The sequence below is a fragment of the Chanodichthys erythropterus genome, chromosome 12, assembly GCF_024489055.1.
Source record: "Chanodichthys erythropterus isolate Z2021 chromosome 12, ASM2448905v1, whole genome shotgun sequence".
NCBI lineage: Eukaryota > Metazoa > Chordata > Actinopteri > Cypriniformes > Xenocyprididae > Chanodichthys > Chanodichthys erythropterus.
In genome coordinates this window covers 29,208,504-29,229,230 of record NC_090232.1, presented here as the reverse complement: position 1 = coordinate 29,229,230, position 20,727 = coordinate 29,208,504, and the positions used below count along the sequence as shown (strand labels likewise).

The 20,727-nt window shown below is 34.8% G+C and overlaps 1 protein-coding gene across 1 annotated transcript; it reads left to right on the top strand.

Annotated features, from left to right (window-relative positions):
* Window positions 1-2,591: 2,591 nt before the first annotated feature.
* On the top strand, window positions 2,592-18,242 carry creb1a (cAMP responsive element binding protein 1a). The gene is made up of 8 exons (XM_067404298.1): window positions 2,592-2,811; window positions 4,130-4,228; window positions 4,403-4,549; window positions 8,181-8,281; window positions 14,221-14,360; window positions 14,550-14,732; window positions 14,957-15,110; window positions 17,486-18,242. The coding sequence occupies exons 2-8, from the start codon at window positions 4,139-4,141 to the stop codon at window positions 17,628-17,630; spliced, it is 960 nt and encodes a 319-aa protein (XP_067260399.1). The 5' UTR covers window positions 2,592-2,811; window positions 4,130-4,138; the 3' UTR covers window positions 17,631-18,242.
* Window positions 18,243-20,727: the final 2,485 nt, after the last annotated feature.

Below are 20,727 nucleotides of genomic sequence, written 5' to 3'. Positions count from 1 at the left end.
GATCACTGCAATTCACAGAAACAGCTTGACTTCAGGCAAACATGGATCTGCATTTATCATTTTGTGTCAAAATGTTGGATTTTGAGGTAAAATCATACCGTATATATTGTATTGTTATATATTATGTTAACAACTCATCAATTAAATATTTTCCATCTTATATTCTGCATAATTGGGTGTTTTTAAATAAACAACACTGACAAAAACTATACTATAAAGCTATGTTTTAGGGCTGGACGATATGATGATATAACATTGATATAAGTGATTACTCGGATTTAAACCTACCTATATTGTAAATATAAAATATTCACAGGCAAATTTGCTTTATGTATTTCCCCGGCCTTGAAATCAGCCACATATAAATGTCAGGAAACACGACTCCTGGCTGCATGTCAATATCCATGGAATAGGTTTATTTGACAAGTTGTAAGGAACACATTCAATTCCAACCTTTAGTGTAATTTGTTAGTTTTACTCGTGTTTTTGCAGTTTCCCCTATTAAATACAATCATGCAGCAGGTTCTTTTGCCACTCAGTCCAGCTGAGGGAGCGCGCTTTCGGCCGGAAAGTGACATCGATGCATACCCTCTATATGATAATTTAGTTTAAACTTTGACCTGTGGAGGGCAGTAATACACTTAGCAATGTCTACACTGCCGGAATTCAAATAAAGAAGAAGAGAGCTAGTTCAAGATGAGCATTTATGGTTAAAACTTATAAAATTTATTTATTTAATTTTTTTTAGAAAATGAGCAATGGTTTCTCTTGATAAGACCCTTATTTCTCGTCTGGGATCGCTGCAAACTGTAATTTTGACCTTCAACCGTTTGGGCTCCATTGAAGTCCACTATATGGAGAAAAACCCTGGAATGTTTTCATCAAAAACCTTAATTTCTTTTTGACTGAAGAAAGAAAGACATGAACATCTTGGATGACATGGGGGTGAGTAAATTATCAGGAAATTTTAATTAGAAAGTGAACTAATCCTTTAAAATAAATAAATAATGAAACGTTTGATTAAAATAAATCAATACATTGATTTATTAAAATTATTTGAATATAAATTAAAATAATTAAGTTATGTAGAGATTAAAATACAAAAATATATTCAATTAAATTATTAAAAGTAAATAAAAATTGATTAACATACGCAAATAAGAAATTATACTACAATAAAGAAAGAATAAAAATGATTAAAATACATGAATAATAAATAAATACATAAATAACAGTACAGTATTATAGTGAGTAGAAGGAAAAAAAAACTTAATAATGTAGCTTGATTTAAACTAATATTTTCAAAATAATATTTTACACATATTCATAATATTATACTATTCTACATGATAATATCCTCCTGGGACCCAACATTTTTTTTTTTTTTTTTGAATTTAGCATTTTTTTCATGTCATTATATTGTTTAGAGCATAAGAAACAAATGAAAAAATATATTTTTTTAAAAATTATATTTTATTCATATGTTATGATATGTCCTCTGTAGTGGACACCAGGACTAAGTTGTTTAAAAAATAAAATGACATGAAATGACATTTATAGGCAAAAACAATGGAATTTTTTTTTAATCACCAATCAATTTTTAGGCTTCAATATTGTTTTTAACCAAACTATGTATAAAGATGATTCTCAACTATGTTATGAAACATATAATGGAATTAATTGATATACCATTTTACTTTATGCAATATGAGGTTAAAATGGCCATACATCGGTTTTCCCATTCAATACAATGTATCTATACACTGTATCTAATTTGCATATTAATGTATTCTTGGAGCAACATGCAATGAAAAAAGAAGTGTAATAATGGGAGCAATAATTGGTAACATTTTCATAATAATATCTAATAATTAATAGGAATACTGACATATAATTTCTTTCCCTATTCACTTGTTGTGTCTCCTAAAATGCCTGATAAACATGATTTAAGTCCTGGTGTCCTCTACAGTGGACATGTATGAAATCAATGTTCTGTTTCATAACAGAAAGTCATATTTTGATTTGAAACCCCATAATATTTTCCTGATATGTTGATTTATAATAAACAATTTGAAAATTAATCCGATTTAAATAAATTTTAAATTTAATCACAAAATATTATCATATTTCCATAAGAGTGCTAATTTTCATTTTCAGTCATAATTAAAGACCAAGAAGTTGTTGTTGTCATGGGGAAACCTCTAAAAATCTGGTATCTCTGCAAAGCCCTGAATGTGCTCTTTACAGGACATCCAGACTTAAAACTGTGACATGTATGATGTCAGAGAAAATCACTCAAATATAATGTCCACTACAGAGGACAGAAGTCTATTCCTGGGTCCCAGGAGGATATATAGCTGCCGTAAAAGGTTCCTTGCATGAGAATGATGGTTCATGTCATCTAAAAGACTGAAACCCCCATGTCCAGTACATTTGAATATTTATTCATATTTATTACGACAAAGGGCAGCCAATCATAGCGCAAGGATTTGACGCATGCGCAGCCAGTCATAGCTCAAGGATTTGACGCATGCTCGTGTGAGCAGACCGAGTAGACCTGCAGCGAGAGCTCGTGTGAATCCGACTCTGTTCGTTAGCTGTTCGTGTATCTTCGGACATCATTCGGCATGTTCCGCCCACACCTCGGATTCTGTCGATCGTGAATTAGGGCTGTATTTCGTCCCCCTCTATCTCTGTGTTGTTGTCCTCGGTGACGCGACGGAGGTGTAGCCTGACGCGGTCTCTTACGTGTCGGACTAAATAAAAGTGGAGCTCCGGAGGCCTGGGAGTGACGAGGCGAGTCTGTGTCGGGTAAGAAGAGACGCATTCGTGGGGGAAAGAGATAATGCACTTGCTGTTTTAGTGGACATGTCGCAATGGTCGATCCGTGTGTAACAAAGAGATCATGGCGGCGGTGGGCATGTTTCTCAATAGCTCAGACTTGCTTGCAGACAATGAGTCAGTCAGGCAGTCGAAGAAGGAAAGCGCGACGGTTCTGCGAAGTACGACTGTTTGTGGAAAGGATAAGAGATGCATAGTGTTATGAATGCGATCGCTCGTCCATGGCACCTTTTGATGGAAATACAGCACATGAAATGATTTTTTTCTTGACTCCAGCATTGGTTTATCGAGCAGTCGAAGCTTTGCGTGTTACATTAAAGATCTTTACTGCATTCTCCTCCAAGCAAAGGTCTTTCTGTACCACAAAAACAGTTATCTTCTGTAATAAATTGTGGATTTAATTGGTAAATAAAATCAGAGAAAATGTATTCCTCTTGAGTATTATTCCCTTCAAATTACACCATAAAACTGATTTTGAGTTGCATACTTGCTTCATTCAAACTGGCACACTATTTTACAAGTCGAAACATGCCTAAAAATGCAAGCACTTATATTTATTGAATTGTTTAACTTTAAATATCTATAACGTAAATAGGCACTCGTAAAAATGAAATTATTTCGCTTGCACTCTTTTTTTTTCTTCTTCTTCTTTTGCTATATTCATAAATAATTAAAAACCAAAGCTCAAATCTGACTGACAGCTGTATACGGAAGTAAAAAAAAGGCGGCAAATGGAGTCAGCCTGGTTTGTTGAGCACGATGATTAAAGTTTCAGATTTAACACTCCTTCAAAGTGTATTTCGTTAATATTAATTATACATATTCTCATTCATGTGTTAACCCTTGGTGGCTACATTTGTTACAATCTATTTTTCATGTTAATTATGTAATGCCATACATTATTTTTGCCATCTGAAACTAAATTAAGACTATATAAATGCAAACATTTCACCCCTCTAAGAATGTCAACAAATGAATTTATATGATATATTGCATTGTATTATATATTATACGTGATTAATTTATTCATTTTCTTTTAATTTACCGCATTTATTTTATAAGACAACCATTCAGGCTACACAAATTAATACTCAAAATGAAACTGACAAGCCCAGTCAGTCTGTGGGCAGAGTAATTTTGTGGTCGCACCCTTTCGGATACATTTACGTCGATAAAACGTCCTCTTTTCAGGGGACTTTGGTGACCTACCCTATATATTCATAGTATATTGTATATTCATGGTATCCTTAATATTGGCCAAAATAAAATATTTGAATTGCATGTCCAGGCTATCTAAATGACCATGGAGGCAGGAGCAGATGTCCAGCAGGGCGGTGACACTGCGGTCTCAGAGACAGATACTCAGCAAATTGCCACTTTGGCACAGGTGAGTTTCTCGCATTGCATGTTTTTGAGGCCCTTGGAAACACATTTTCTAGCATGGCAAGACTGATTATAATCCAACAGTTAGAGTATTATGCATGTAGATGAGGGTTGTTATTTTAATTCAGTGCAGTTTTAACTTAGTTTAGTCTCACCCTGTTTTACCTCCCTGACGCAGGTTTCGATGGCTGCAGCACAGGCATCAGCTACTGCGCCCACAGTGACCTTAGTTCAGCTGCCCAATGGGCAAACAGTGCAAGTTCACGGGGTCATCCAGGCAGCCCAGCCCTCTGTCATACAATCCCCACAGGTGCAAACTGTACAGGTAAGCCTGACGTGATGGTTCATTGAAGAGAGAACCGTAAACATCTCATTACATAATTCTGTTGTGAATATTTTCTCAATATTTTCCGTCATTGACATTTTTTTTAGCAGTGACGGAAAACTCCAAAGGTTGTCCATCATTTTAACAGATTACACTGAGGGTGATCTATTGTCACTTGTAACTTGTAACAGTATTTACAGTAGGGCTGTGCTCAGAATATCGATACAACGATACATCGTCATGAACTCCTGACGATGCGCGTATCGATAGAGCAGCTGCCATATCGTGTCTGTCTTGCTTTTAAATCTAGCCAATCACGTGACGTCACGTGACGCTCTCGAACGGAGAAACCATAGGGGAGAGACACGCAATCTCCAAATCATCGATCAATGCGTGCTAACATTTTAGGACAGGTCGATGGTGTATAAATCATGGCCGAACCAAGCCAAACCGTCCATTCAGAAACCAAGAAATTTGAAGGCCGATCTCTCAGGTTGAGGCGCAAGCTGGCTTGACTGACGTTTTCGTGAGGATATAGTTTATGGACTGTTTTGATTTCGGTAATTACATCTAGAAAGTTAAAAGCAGTGATGGCATATATGATAGAGATATCTGAAAGCGAAACAAAAGTGATATTGACTCGTCCAGTGGGGAGGACGCATGAGAGGAGACCTGCGCATTAAATTAGTATGTGTATACTAATACAGTAACAAATGTATTGCTCATGGTTGGTTCATGTTAATACATTATCTGATGTTTAATTAATGAACGTTATTGTTAAGTGTGTATTGTAAACTCATGTAGCGCATATTTTGTAGACCACGTTAATAAAAACGTATGTTGTTCTAGAACATATTTTTAGTTGATATCCAAAAAAAATATTTTTACAGATGAAAAAACAAACAAACAAAAAACAGGCAGTATTGACATTATTATGATATTATAGCCGATATAATTAACTAACTTAGTTTTCTTACAAGTCAACTTACTGTTGCAAGTGAAATTAGTCATTGATTTAATTTAAATAATAGTTTTTTTTAATGATAAAAACAAAATAGTTTTTTTCAGTTATCATGACTGTTATAACACTGGTTATTCAATAAACACATATTACTGTTACGAATCTCTGTCAAAAGAAATTTAAATTCTAAATTGAACCATATCGTGATACGTATCGTGGCTTTAGTATCGTGATACGTATCGTGGCTTTAGTATCGTGATGCGTATCGTGAAATTGTTGGTGATACACAGCCCTAATTTACAGTGTTACCAGATTGGGCGGATTTGAATTTGATTGTGCGGGTAAAAATTGGTTTGGGTGGGTGGACAAAATTTGGGTGGGTTTGGGGTCAGTTTGTCATTTTTCAAACATTTTTATTTTATTAATTGGTTAAAAAACAAAACCGAAGTGTGCATGTCATCCATCCAATCAGTCATCATGACGTTAGTGTAAACACAGCGATCAACGATTAAAGGGTTTGTTCATCCAAAAATGAAAAAAATGTAATTAATTACTCACCCTCATGCTGTTCCACACCCGTAAGACCTTCGTTAATCTTCAGAACACAAATTAAGATATTTTTGTTGAAATCCGATGACTCAGTGAGTCCTCCATAGCCAGCAATGACATTTCCTCTCTCAAGATCCATTAATGTACTAAAAACATATACATATCAGTTCATGTGAGTACAGTGGTTCAATATTAATATTATAAAGCGATGAAAATATTTTTGGTGCGCCAAAAAAACAAAATAACGACTTATATAGTGATGGCCGATTTCAAAACACTGCTTTAGGAAGCTTCGGAGCGTTATGAATCAGCGTGTCGAATCATGATTCGGAGCGTCAGAGTCACATGATTTCAGCTGTTTGGCGGTTTGACACGCGATCCGAATCATGATTCGACACAGAAGAATCATAACACTCCGAAGCACCAAAAGTATTCTCGTCACTTTATAATATTAATATTGAGCCACTGTACTCACAAGAACTGATTTAAATATGTTTTTAGTACATTAATGGATCTTGAGAGAGGAAGTGTCATTGCAGGTTATGCAGGCCTCACTGAGCCATCGGATTTCAACAAAAATATCTTAATGTGTGTTCCGAAGATCAATGAAGGTCTTACGGGTGTGGAACGGCATGAGGGTGAGTAATAAATGACAGAATTCTCATGTTTGGGTGAACTAACCCTTTAATTTAGTTTTGACTGTGCAAAGTTCTGCATTATGTTCTACAGTGTGTACTTCAAGAAAGATGTGTACTTCTGTTTGAAGTTAAAGCACAGCACAAAGCGCATATTTATTGTCTTTCATTTTTTGAACACAAATGACACATTTTCTGCTTTTATGGTGTGTGCGAGGGGTAAAATGTGTTAATTAGTTTGAGTATAAACATTTTTGTCATATTTGCTAATTTTATTTTACTGTATTTTCCATGTTTTGATTCGTTTTCCCATTGTATTGATCTCCTGGCAGAGAAATGTATTCATTGTATTCATAGTTTTATTTTGTCATTTTTGTTTTATGAAGGTAATAGGTATATGGTCATTCTAAACCTTGGTTGTTGTGACAATAGAATTATATTGCATTCTTTTGGTAGTGATTTTTTTGGGAGGGATTTGGAGAGCTTTTGGGCTGGAAATTGTCAACCCAATCTGGCAACACTGAGCATGGGTTCAGCCTCCAGAACAAAATTAAAACTGCCGTCTGTCTGAGGAAAATACACAAAATCTAATGACAGTTGCCTCTGCGTTAGTCTCCCTTGATGCATTTGATTGCACACAAGCGAGCATCCAGTTTAAACCTTTCTGTTATGTGTAAATTTCCATAGTGTTTTTGTGAGGGGGTCAAATGCTCAAATGCTCCCAGACATCCCAGATTGGATAAAAATCTGTACAGACATTTTGAAAACTCTGTAACACAAGATGTGCATATTTATACATTTTTCTATTGATTACAATTAGCATATTTTTTCAGAGATGTCAAAGTTGCATTGGGGTCAATTTGGCCTGAGACATTACAGGAGGGTTAAATCGATGTGGACCCGAAGGATGATTTGAGTTAAGGCAGATACAGAGCATCAGTTGAGTTTAGCTTAGTTCGTTTTTTGTCGGAATTGGAATTATAATCGGAATTGTATTTTTTTATATATTGCATTGTTCATATTTGCCTGTTCAGGCACAAACGCTTGTGTTTTAGTGGCCTCCACTGTCATTAAGGGAAAAAAAAAAAACATTCATATGTTCGTCTGTTCTCTAATCTAGCCCTTGGGCTCGACCTGTAAGTTTATGATTAAAAATGAAATTTGAACGAAAACAAAAGCTATTTAAAATCTTATTTTCATTAAAATTTGAAAATTAAAATGATGGATAATAATAATAGATTATGACGGAATTTTTACGACCTTGCCTGTCAAAATGACGGACAGTGAGAAAGTCTACTGTGACCTCTGGTGTGAGTTGTCCTTGCAGACTCCATATTGTATGCAGGTAGCACATAGGATTAAATAACCGTAATTCAGTATTTATTCCCTGTTGTTTGTTAATCTAAGAAGACTTGATTGATTAGAAATAACTTTTTTTTAGGGGATGATGGGGCTTCAGTATTGATGGGTTCCTGTTTTGTCTTAGATTTCAACCATTGCTGAGAGTGATGATTCTCAGGAGTCAGTGGACAGTGTGACAGATTCCCAGAAGAGGAGAGAGATCCTGTCTAGACGGCCATCATACAGGTACCTGAATGTATTTGTAGTTTCATCTCAAGGGTTTAAAGTCACCATGAACTCAAAATGGACAATTCCGATTTTTTTTATGGAATATTGCAGCATTTATTATAAATGATTTGTCCATGTTCCCTTATAATCTTCAAAGAAAGTAAATTCCTGTCTCTCTTGCTGTGACATCTCTTCTCTAAAGATGTGTTCGCTGGTGCAAGGGCAGGACAAGCTGTCACTCGCATGCAGTAGACAACCACAACAAACCAACAATCCAATAATTTTTCAATGGAGACCCTCCCTAATTTTTTTTTTTTTTGTTGTTTAAGAAACCATTTAACTCTGATATACATCACAATAGGGAAGAAAAGACTGTCGCAGCTCTTGTCATATATCACAGCTATGCAGCGTTTTCAGCCACATAATGTTTCTTTTAAGGTTTCAGACATTTAAATATGCATAAGCACCATTAAAACAATACATTAAGAGTTTTATAAAATACACACTGATGTTCGACATCAGTGGAAGCAGCAATAACAAATATAATTTGCCGACATTTATATATATCAGACACACATAATGGACCTAAGTAACTATAAAGTTTACTCTATTATTCTTCCAGTTCACCAGCCACTTACTTGCATATATTTCGGGAGAAATTGATGAATTCACCTGCTGTAAATCCGACTGACAGGACTCTGTGAACTGCAGCGCAAACTAAGATGGCGGCACCCATCTCGCATTATAGATCAAGATAAAGATCATTTATAAAGGTTTTAAAACGACAAAACACACTCACTTACACATATTTGAGAATCGGAATATCAGATAGTTGATGACATGGTAAGCAATTTTGCGAATATTTTAAATATAAAAGGAAAAACTAAATAATAGCGATCCATCTGTCATACAGTGTTATTGTTGCTGCGTTCAGCGCTCGTAACACGCAAGATGCATCGCCATGGAAACATTAAAGGCAAATGTTCTAAAATAACTGTCGCCTTAAAAAAAACTCACTCTGGGGGGACAGTTAGAATATTTTAAACTCACGATCGAAAGGGTTAAGTAATCGGATAATATTTTTTGTGGTAATAAAAATAGACAATAGCCTTGTGAACAATAGCCTTTAAATTACTTAAAATGCATATATAATAACAATGAGGCAATAATAATGGTTTCAAATAAAATATCAAAAGCAAGTAATCATGTGGTTTTATTGAACAACACTGTGAAAATACATAATGCGATATAGATAATATAAACATAATCAAACTAAAGGTTCCACAGAATTGAAAATTGAATTTACCTTGGCATAGTTGAATAATAATCAGTTCTGTACATGGAAATGACATACCGTGAGCCTCAATCACCATTGTTTCCTCCTTCATATGTAAATCTTGTGCGTGAAAAACACCACGGAAAAAAGGGCGAATCCCAGCATAACACAGACAGTTACGTAACAGTCGGGATCATTATTATTTACACCTCCAAAATTTGCATATAGCAGTCCATGTTCAAGGCAAGCCAGTATTAACGTCTGGAGCTGCACAGCCAAATCATCAGACGTTCTGCAGGTATTGTGAAGCAAGCAGTGACAAAATAGCGAAAATGGCAGATGGATCGATAATAACTGTTCATGATTCATGATATCATGATATATTTAGTGATATTTGTAAATTGTCTTTCTAAATGTTTCGTTAGCATGTTGCTAATGTACTGTTAAATGTGGTTAAAGTTACCATTGTTTCTTACTGTATTCTCCTGTATTCACGGAGACCAGAGCCATGTCGTTATTTTCATTTTTAAATGCTTGCAGTCTGAATAATTCATAAACGCAAGAGTGTCTAGCTTTAGCCATGTTAACCGTGCAGCACACTGTCAAACTCATTCAGAATCAAATTTTAGCAAACATTTAGCGAACAGTTTGTAAAGATCCATTTTGAGAGTTATATTTGCTGTGTGAACAAATTCTGTATTATTTATGCAATGTTTAATGGAGTAACGATCTTGGGGGCAGGGAGCACCAACATTTAAAGGTGTACACACACCAAATCAGCGCATTTTTAATCCCACCTCAAAATAGGCAGTTAAAACATGGTATAATAAAAAAAAATCTATGGGGTATTTTGAGCTGAAACTTCACAGACCCATGGGGACACCTTAGACTTATTTTACATCTTGTGAAATGGACATTCTATGACACCTTTAAGTACATAATGTATTATAACAAATGCCTGCAGAGGGCATCAAATCCTTGTTTAATATTGGCCATCAGCATTTAATTGAAATCTCCATTTAATCTTTAATATTTGGCCACGCTTTTATGATAGAAATACAGCCACAGCGACTGTAATTTCTTGAACAAAATATCGAAACATGCAAACTCAAAGCAAGGGTTTAAACTATTATTTTGAAATTGTGATGAACAACAATTCGCATATTTAGAAACATATTGATGTATTCTTCTATGTTGGCATAGGTTAATAAATGATTTCTGTTACAAATCTGGTGAAATGGTGAACATTGTGTTCCCAGAAGAACGCTATTAGCAACCCAAACTCACAGCATATGCAGAGATGGAGTTTGTTAACTGAGCTGCTGAGATTAATTACTCACCCTCATGCTGTTCCACACCCGTAAGACCTTTGTTAATCTTCAGAACACAAATTAAGATATTTTTGTTGAAATCCGATGACTCAGTGAGTCCTCCATAGCCAGCAATGACATTTCCTCTCTCAAGATCCATTAATGTACTAAAAACATATACATATCAGTTCATGTGAGTACAGTGGTTCAATATTAATATTATAAAGCGATGAAAATATTTTTGGTGCGCCAAAAAAACAAAATAACGACTTATATAGTGATGGCCGATTTCAAAACACTGCTTTAGGAAGCTTCGGAGCGTTATGAATCAGCGTGTCGAATCATGATTCGGAGCGTCAGAGTCACATGATTTCAGCTGTTTGGCGGTTTGACACGCGATCCGAATCATGATTCGACGCAGAAGAATCATAACACTCCGAAGCACCAAAAGTATTCTCGTCACTTTATAATATTAATATTGAGCCACTGTACTCACAAGAACTGATTTAAATATGTTTTTAGTACATTAATGGATCTTGAGAGAGGAAGTGTCATTGCAGGTTATGCAGGCCTCACTGAGCCATCGGATTTCAACAAAAATATCTTAATGTGTGTTCCGAAGATCAATGAAGGTCTTACGGGTGTGGAACGGCATGAGGGTGAGTAATAAATGACAGAATTTTCATGTTTGGGTGAACTAACCCTTTAATTTAGTTTTGACTGTGCAAAGTTCTGCATTATGTTCTACAGTGTGTACTTCAAGAAAGATGTGTACTTCTGTTTGAAGTTAAAGCACAGCACAAAGCGCATATTTATTGTCTTTCATTTTTTGAACACAAATGACACATTTTCTGCTTTTATGGTGTGTGCGAGGGGTAAAATGTGTTAATTAGTTTGAGTATAAACATTTTTGTCATATTTGCTAATTTTATTTTACTGTATTTTCCATGTTTTGATTCGTTTTCCCATTGTATTGATCTCCTGGCAGAGAAATGTATTCATTGTATTCATAGTTTTATTTTGTCATTTTTGTTTTATGAAGGTAATAGGTATATGGTCATTCTAAACCTTGGTTGTTGTGACAATAGAATTATATTGCATTCTTTTGGTAGTGATTTTTTTGGGAGGGATTTGGAGAGCTTTTGGGCTGGAAATTGTCAACCCAATCTGGCAACACTGAGCATGGGTTCAGCCTCCAGAACAAAATTAAAACTGCCGTCTGTCTGAGGAAAATACACAAAATCTAATGACAGTTGCCTCTGCGTTAGTCTCCCTTGATGCATTTGATTGCACACAAGCGAGCATCCAGTTTAAACCTTTCTGTTATGTGTAAATTTCCATAGTGTTTTTGTGAGGGGGTCAAATCCTCAAATGCTCCCAGACATCCCAGATTGGATAAAAATCTGTACAGGCATTTTGAAAACTCTGTAACACAAGATGTGCATATTTATACATTTTTCTATTGATTACAATTAGCATATTTTTTCAGAGATGTCAAAGTTGCATTGGGGTCAATTTGGCCTGAGACATTACAGGAGGGTTAAATCGATGTGGACCCGAAGGATGATTTGAGTTAAGGCAGATACAGAGCATCAGTTGAGTTTAGCTTAGTTCGTTTTTTGTCGGAATTGGAATTATAATCGGAATTGTATTTTTTTATATATTGCATTGTTCATATTTGCCTGTTCAGGCACAAACGCTTGTGTTTTAGTGGCCTCCACTGTCATTAAGGGAAAAAAAAAAAACATTCATATGTTCGTCTGTTCTCTAATCTAGCCCTTGGGCTCGACCTGTAAGTTTATGATTAAAAATGAAATTTGAACGAAAACAAAAGCTATTGCGTGAAAAACACCACGGAAAAAAGGGCGAATCCCAGCATAACACAGACAGTTACGTAACAGTCGGGATCATTATTATTTACACCTCCAAAATTTGCATATAGCAGTCCATGTTCAAGGCAAGCCAGTATTAACGTCTGGAGCTGCACAGCCAAATCATCAGACGTTCTGCAGGTATTGTGAAGCAAGCAGTGACAAAATAGCGAAAATGGCAGATGGATCGATAATAACTGTTCATGATTCATGATATCATGATATATTTAGTGATATTTGTAAATTTGTCTTTCTAAATGTTTCGTTAGCATGTTGCTAATGTACTGTTAAATGTGGTTAAAGTTACCATTGTTTCTTACTGTATTCTCCTGTATTCACGGAGACCAGAGCCATGTCGTTATTTTCATTTTTAAATGCTTGCAGTCTGAATAATTCATAAACGCAAGAGTGTCTAGCTTTAGCCATGTTAACCGTGCAGCACACTGTCAAACTCATTCAGAATCAAATTTTAGCAAACATTTAGCGAACAGTTTGTAAAGATCCATTTTGAGAGTTATATTTGCTGTGTGAACAAATTCTGTATTATTTATGCAATGTTTAATGGAGTAACGAGCTTGGGGGCAGGGAGCACCAACATTTAAAGGTGTACACACACCAAATCAGCGCATTTTTAATCCCACCTCAAAATAGGCAGTTAAAACATGGTATAATAAAAAAAAATCTATGGGGTATTTTGAGCTGAAACTTCACAGACCCATGGGGACACCTTAGACTTATTTTACATCTTGTGAAATGGACATTCTATGACACCTTTAAGTACATAATGTATTATAACAAATGCCTGCAGAGGGCATCAAATCCTTGTTTAATATTGGCCATCAGCATTTAATTGAAATCTCCATTTAATCTTTAATATTTGGCCACGCTTTTATGATAGAAATACAGCCACAGCGACTGTAATTTCTTGAACAAAATATCGAAACATGCAAACTCAAAGCAAGGGTTTAAACTATTATTTTGAAATTGTGATGAACAACAATTCGCATATTTAGAAACATATTGATGTATTCTTCTATGTTGGCATAGGTTAATAAATGATTTCTGTTACAAATCTGGTGAAATGGTGAACATTGTGTTCCCAGAAGAACGCTATTAGCAACCCAAACTCACAGCATATGCAGAGATGGAGTTTGTTAACTGAGCTGTTGAGATGCGCTCCACGCATGTAAATAATAACAGTACAACACTTCGCTATGAAACACAAAGCAGGTCAGACTTTATATCATTCCCAAATGCATGTTATTAGAAACCCAAAGAAAGAGCACATGCAGAGTTTGTGTGGAGCAGCATTTACTGTGAACCGCTCTGAGACGCTGGAAGAAACAAGTAACCTGCAAACATGTAAATAAAGCGTCCCACTTCACTCTGCAACCCACAGCGTATTTATTTAATTGAATATAATAAAATTCAACCCGCCAAAGTGGCTAGATCATTCACGATCCATTGTTCACATGCTTGATTTGATATTTTGAAATGCAGAAAGATCCTGAACGACCTTTCATCCGATGCTCCAGCGGTCCCACGGATAGAAGAAGAGAAATCAGAAGAGGATTCCACTCCAGCCATAACAACCGTTACCGTGCCAACGCCTATCTACCAGACAAGTAGTGGGCAGTACAGTAAGTCGTTTGCTTCTCTAGTACAAATACACTACTACTACTATTACTACAATTTTCCAACTTTTAAAACAGTAACTTTTTGAGCCTGCTAAATACATAAAGAAATGCAAACATTGTCAATATTTCAGATAACTTCATGAATATACTGGTTGCATTTAAATCAACCTTATGCCATTTGTTTTCTCTCAGTTGCTATTACTCAGGGTGGAGCGATACAGTTAGCCAATAATGGAACAGATGGAGTTCAAGGGCTACAAACCCTGACCATGACGAACGCAGCAGGCGCTCAGCCCGGCACCACCATCCTGCAATATGCACAGACCAGCGACGGACAGCAGATACTGGTGCCCAGTAATCAAGTAGTTGTGCAAGGTGAGATTTTGCATAAATAGAAGATATTTCAGGTTTAAGCAAGTACATACAACCATGAATAAAAGACAGCAACAGATAGAGAGATAAGAGTAAAGATAAGAGATAAGAGGACAAGTAAGTGTGCTGGTCTAGTTTCTCAGAGGTAGATTAAATCTAGGCTGTAGGCTTAATCTATGTCCAGGACACCAGCCATCTTTAAATCTGTGCCGCTTTTGTTTTTTCAGCGGCCTCAGGAGACGTTCAGGCATATCAGATCCGCACCGCAGCTGCTAGCACCATTGCTCCAGGTGTGGTCATGGCCTCGTCTCCTGCACTGCCCAGTCAGGGAGGAGCTGAGGAGGCCACTCGCAAGCGGGAGGTTCGGCTAATGAAGAACAGGTATTATTAAAAACTTATTTGCATGATTAATTGCACATGCTCATTTTGGACTGTAAATAATGCTCAGATACCAGTGAAAAAATTTACAGGTATGTGTATTGTTGCATATTTAGATGCATTTAAAATAAAAAAGTATAGAATAAATAAGATAATTGGATTTAATTGGAACAAACTACAATACTTATAAAATATAAGATAATATATTATAGAATAAAAGATCATTTGAAATCATTATTGTGTAAAGCATCAAATTGTCAGTATAAAAAGTAGCTTCAGAATTTTTTTTTATTTGATTCAACAAAATTTGTTACACAAACTTTTGGACCGTGAAAATGAGTAAATGATGACTACATTTTCATTTTTGGGTAAACTATACATTTAATGATTTTTTTTTTTTTTTTTTTTTTTTGAAATATGAAATTATTTTAATTAAACTGTACTCTAAATAAGAAACTTAAACTACCAGTAGGTGGTGGTAAATGTCTTAATGATCAGGTGCCCTATCATACACCCAGTGCAATGCGGGACAAGCGTGACGCAAGTGTTTTTTGCTAGTTTCACCCCATCTTTTTCACGTCCTGCGGCACGTTGTTTAAATAGCAAATCCATTTGTGCCCATTTGTGCGTCCATGGGTGTGCTGGTCTGAAAACGAGTTATGTTCAGGCACGTTGAGGCAACTGAAATAGACTGCGCCATTGACCAACAATAACATGGTCTAAAGTCAATGTTACAATATTTGTTTTGTTATTTAAGAGCGCGTTAGTAATATGCGCCAAAATGCAGGTGTAATATGCGCACACAAACCTGCCAAATATTAAAAATAAAAGGACTGCAATGTAAAACATTATTATTGTGTGCATAAAGATAAAAATGCTTTGGTGAAATCCGGCTTGTCCCGTTGATGGTCCGCTTGCGCGCTTAAGCTCACGCACAAGCACATTCGTTTCCTCACTAGAGAAGCGTTCAGTTTTTCAGCTTGCAAATTCCGGCATGTAAATAGTGAATCCGCCATGGCGTGAGCGCAGCTGGCTTTTAAATGGAATGGGAGATGAGACTCTGATTGGTTTATAGCACGTTACATCCAAAACACACCCATTACTCATTAAGAGAATAGGGACAACCCATTTAGACCGTGCGCCGGGTACACAGACCATTTTTCCTGTCCTTAAACTAGCAAAAGTGGATTCAGACATGCCCTAAGTGCACTTGCACCATGCGCTTAGATCTTTAAAATGGGGCCCTTCGTCAAGTCATTCATCCTTTCGATTAATTTGATTCATTCATTCATTCGACTCATTCAAATGACTGATTCATTCAGGAATGAAGTCAATTCTCTTCATGATTGATTCATTGAATCATTGGTTCACCCGATTTGTTCAAAACACAGATTCAGAAATTGCTCGGAGACTAGTTCTGCTTTCTTTATATTTTTGTTGGCAAAATTTAGCAAAACAGACAATATTGTGTCTAAAATAACACAATATTAACTTTTTTTATATATATTCTACAGTTATAAAATCAGTATCACATTTGCACTCATGCTATTCTGAATAGAAAAACAGCACTCGTGTGATATAGCTTAACTATATCATATGATGTAAATATGAGTCAAAAACTCATACTCAAAACGGAACATTTTTGCCTCCATATCTTGAATTTTAGAGACATTCTAATGGCATTATATAGCTAGGCTTCATCACGTAGTGAGTTGTTGCCCTGCATCATATTCATCATCTATCAACTGTATGAACTGTCAGATGACCTACATAGGTCTGGGGCGGTGCAAGTGCATTAAATGTGTTAATAATTTTAATGCGCTTTTACCGTAATTAATTAATAAATCTAATTAACGCATTAAATCATATATTATATATATATAATATAATATAATATAATATAATATAATATAATATAGTATTGTATTGTAATTTGTTCCTATAAAATTATTATTTTTATTTTACAATAATATTATTGTAATAGTAATATATTACTTTATTGTTCTGTTTACTTTTATATAATATAAAATAAAAATGATTTTGAATGATTATTATTATTATTATTATTTCTTAACAGTAGTGTTGCAGTTATTGTAGTCATATTGAATTAGGGGAAGAAACTGATTTTCCTTTTTTTTCTTTTTTTTTGTTCTTAGCTGATCATGCCTGATTAAAATGCTTGATTTATCTGTGTGTCATGATTTTGTTTATAGATAATTTTTTCTTGTAATTTTACTTTTACTATGACTATATATCACCTCTATGCTGTTGTCTCCCTTAGAACCTTAACTTAATGGTTTTGACTGTATTTTTAGTTGGAGTGACTAATTTGGTGTCCTCTATAATAACCTGACTGTAATAATGTGTTTCCACCACAGGGAGGCAGCACGGGAGTGCCGCAGGAAAAAGAAAGAGTACGTTAAATGTCTGGAAAACAGAGTGGCCGTGTTGGAGAATCAGAACAAAACGCTCATCGAGGAGCTCAAAGCGCTTAAGGACCTTTATTGTCACAAATCTGAATAATTGGCCTCACGCATACGTGCTGAACGGATCTCTTCTGGTGCCTCAAGAGACAGAGACTCTAAACATACTACAGGCACCTGCACAGCATCTCTGTCTTTTTCATTTCATTTTTTTTTTTTTTTTTTAAATATTCTCTTCTGTAAAAATCCAGTTATCAGGAATACATTGTAAGTTTGTAAGTGTAAACTTTTTATTTCCCTTTTCTCTTCAAAAGAAAGAGAGTCGGTTTCAAAGAAAAAAAAATGAAATGCAGGGTACAGTTTCGTTATTGAACATGTTGCCCTACTTGAGGAGCGTTGTGAACCATAAAGAGCACCTTTCAGCTGCAGCCGTGACAGGGAATGAATGTTTGTGTGGGTTTATCATGAAAACAGCCCAGGGTGCTGCTTCTGAGACCTGCTCCTGTCACTCTGAGGTTCCCATTTGAAAGACTTTCCCACAATGCACCAGTCGTGGATGGCGCTGCTTGCGAGCATGATTAAAGAGGGATGGATTTTTCACTTTTGCAGCATGGGTCTTTAATGATTGAGATTAAATCAGCTGTGCCCTCTCCTGTTGTTTAACTGCTTCTGTTACTAATACATATACTCATATTTTTGTTCTTTATCAAGACATGCAGATTATATATATATATATATATATATATATATATATATATATATATATATATATATATATATATATATATATATATATATAATGCCTCTGTTATGACTTGGATTGATATGTAATGCACCATTGTTTTTTTTTTTTTTTTTTTTTTAAACAGTGTTTATTTTTTTAAAAAATGAAGTGCTGTAAGGAGAAACTCAGTCACATTTGTTAACAGGAAATAGCAGACCCTTTGAAACCTGGAATGATAACGTTGGAAAAAGTGTTGTAAAGTAAATGATATATACTATGTGATTTTTCAGTGAGAATTTGATAGCCCATAATCAGAAAATCATTTTTTAAACTTGTAAGTGTGCTTATATTGTAATATATTGGATTTCTTCATCTATGCTAGACTTTACAGGTCTTTCTGGTGCCATCTACACTGATCAGAGTCTAATTGTGTTGATTCCCTTATATTTCGGGCAAAGATTTTGATATATAATAACTGATCTCTGATCAATGGAAAAGGATTTTTTTTTATGTTCCACATTGCAATGAAATGCTGTTCTTATTCTCTTCTGTGTTTTGCCATAACATGTACCTATCCACAACAACAGAACATACATGTTAATTTTACTTTTTTTTTTTTTCTTTCTGTTAAAACATTTCTGATTTATTTTTATTTTTTTATTATGTAATGTATTTTTAAGATATGTTGCTTATGTGTAACCTAAATCAGTTATAAAGCATTCTGGTGCAGTCTTTCATCAACAATTATATATTTGGCAGCTGTTCGTAATCTGATGTGTTGAGGAAGTTTTTATTTTCAGAGTTTATAATGTTTGTCAAGATTAAATATCATTATTTAATCTTCCAGGGTTGTTCAGACCAGCAAATTTCAGTTGAAACTTACTTCACACCTGTCTGTAATTCTTGGTTAATTCATTTCAGAGTTGGAAATAATCTCTGCAGAAAGGTCTGATCAACCTTAAAGCCGCAAAATGGGTTGTGCTCAAAATACTCTAACCATTTTATCAGTATGATATCATTCAGTAATCAGTTTTTTTAAAGAAAATACTTTTATTCAGCAAGGATGCTTGATCAAATGCGACAGTAAAGATTACAAAAGATTTCTATTTCAAATAAATGTTGTTCTTTTTACATTTATTCATGAAATAATAGTATAGTTTCCACAAAAATGTTAGGCAGCACATCAACATTGAAAATAAGGTAATGCTTGACAACAAGGTTTCATTAGCTAACAACATTATGAACTAACAATGAACAATACTTATGTAGCATTTATTAGTCAATGTTAATCTCAACATTTACTAATTCATTTTTAAGATCCATAGTTGTATCTGTTAATATTAGCTAATGCACGGTCAACTAACATGAACATGAACATTTTTAACTGAAATTAACAACGTTAATAAATGTGGTAAAAATATATTGCTCAGTTAGTTAATGCAACTCATGTTAACAAATGAGACCTTATTGTAGTGTTACCAAAAATAATGAGAAAGACTGGAGTAATGGCTGCTGGAAAGCTTTGCTCTATTTAAAATATATTAAAATAGCAGAACAATTATTTTAAAAATTGTAGGATACTATGCACATTTTCTATGCATGTAATTCCTGGGTGGCCTATTATATTTGCTCCAAAATAAAAGAACAGACTGCAAAGAGATTGTATCCCACAAAGGAATGTGCTCACCTTCACACTTCCAGTGTGTTGAAAGAACTGGAAGTAACAAATACTGGGTGACAAGACATTTTTACACAAAATTGGGTCACGCTTTATATTAGGTGTCTGTACTTAATAATTGTCAGGTATTGTGTTCTTGTTGTATTGTAAAACACATTTGCTGTTATTGAGGTGGGATGCAGGTAAGTTTATGGACAGGTTTGTTGGTATGGGTAGGTTTATGGGTTAAGGTGTAAAGAAAGGGTCAACTGTGTAATTATTGATATAATTAAATGCATTTTTTTTTTTTTTTAAATACAAGTACAATGTAAAAACGTATGTACACAAGTGCATTAAATGATTATTTTAAAAGTTAGACACTTAATATAAAGAAACAAATTAATTCAAATAATATAAATAATCATGTTTATGAATATTTTTTTTTATTAAAATACATTGATATGCACATGCAGCGCTATGCCATTTCACATAATGCAAAATATATGCCAGACTACATTTTTGAAAAATCTCAAAATGCAATTTTCAGGCCGTTTATCGTTCAGCTAGTAGCTGAATGGATTGAAAGAGTGAAGTGCCTTGAAATGATGAAGGTTACTTGATCAAATCAGGTAGGCACTGCTTCAGTCATTCATTCGCCTACAGATTGTGAAAATGAAAAACAGATGTAGTGTAAATTGTCTGTGATGCCTAAACTGCCTAATATAAATGATTTTAAGAGATATGGAAATCTCAATTTACTGCTTAAAGAACAACATATTTTTATTTTATTTATTTATTTTATTATTATTATTATTT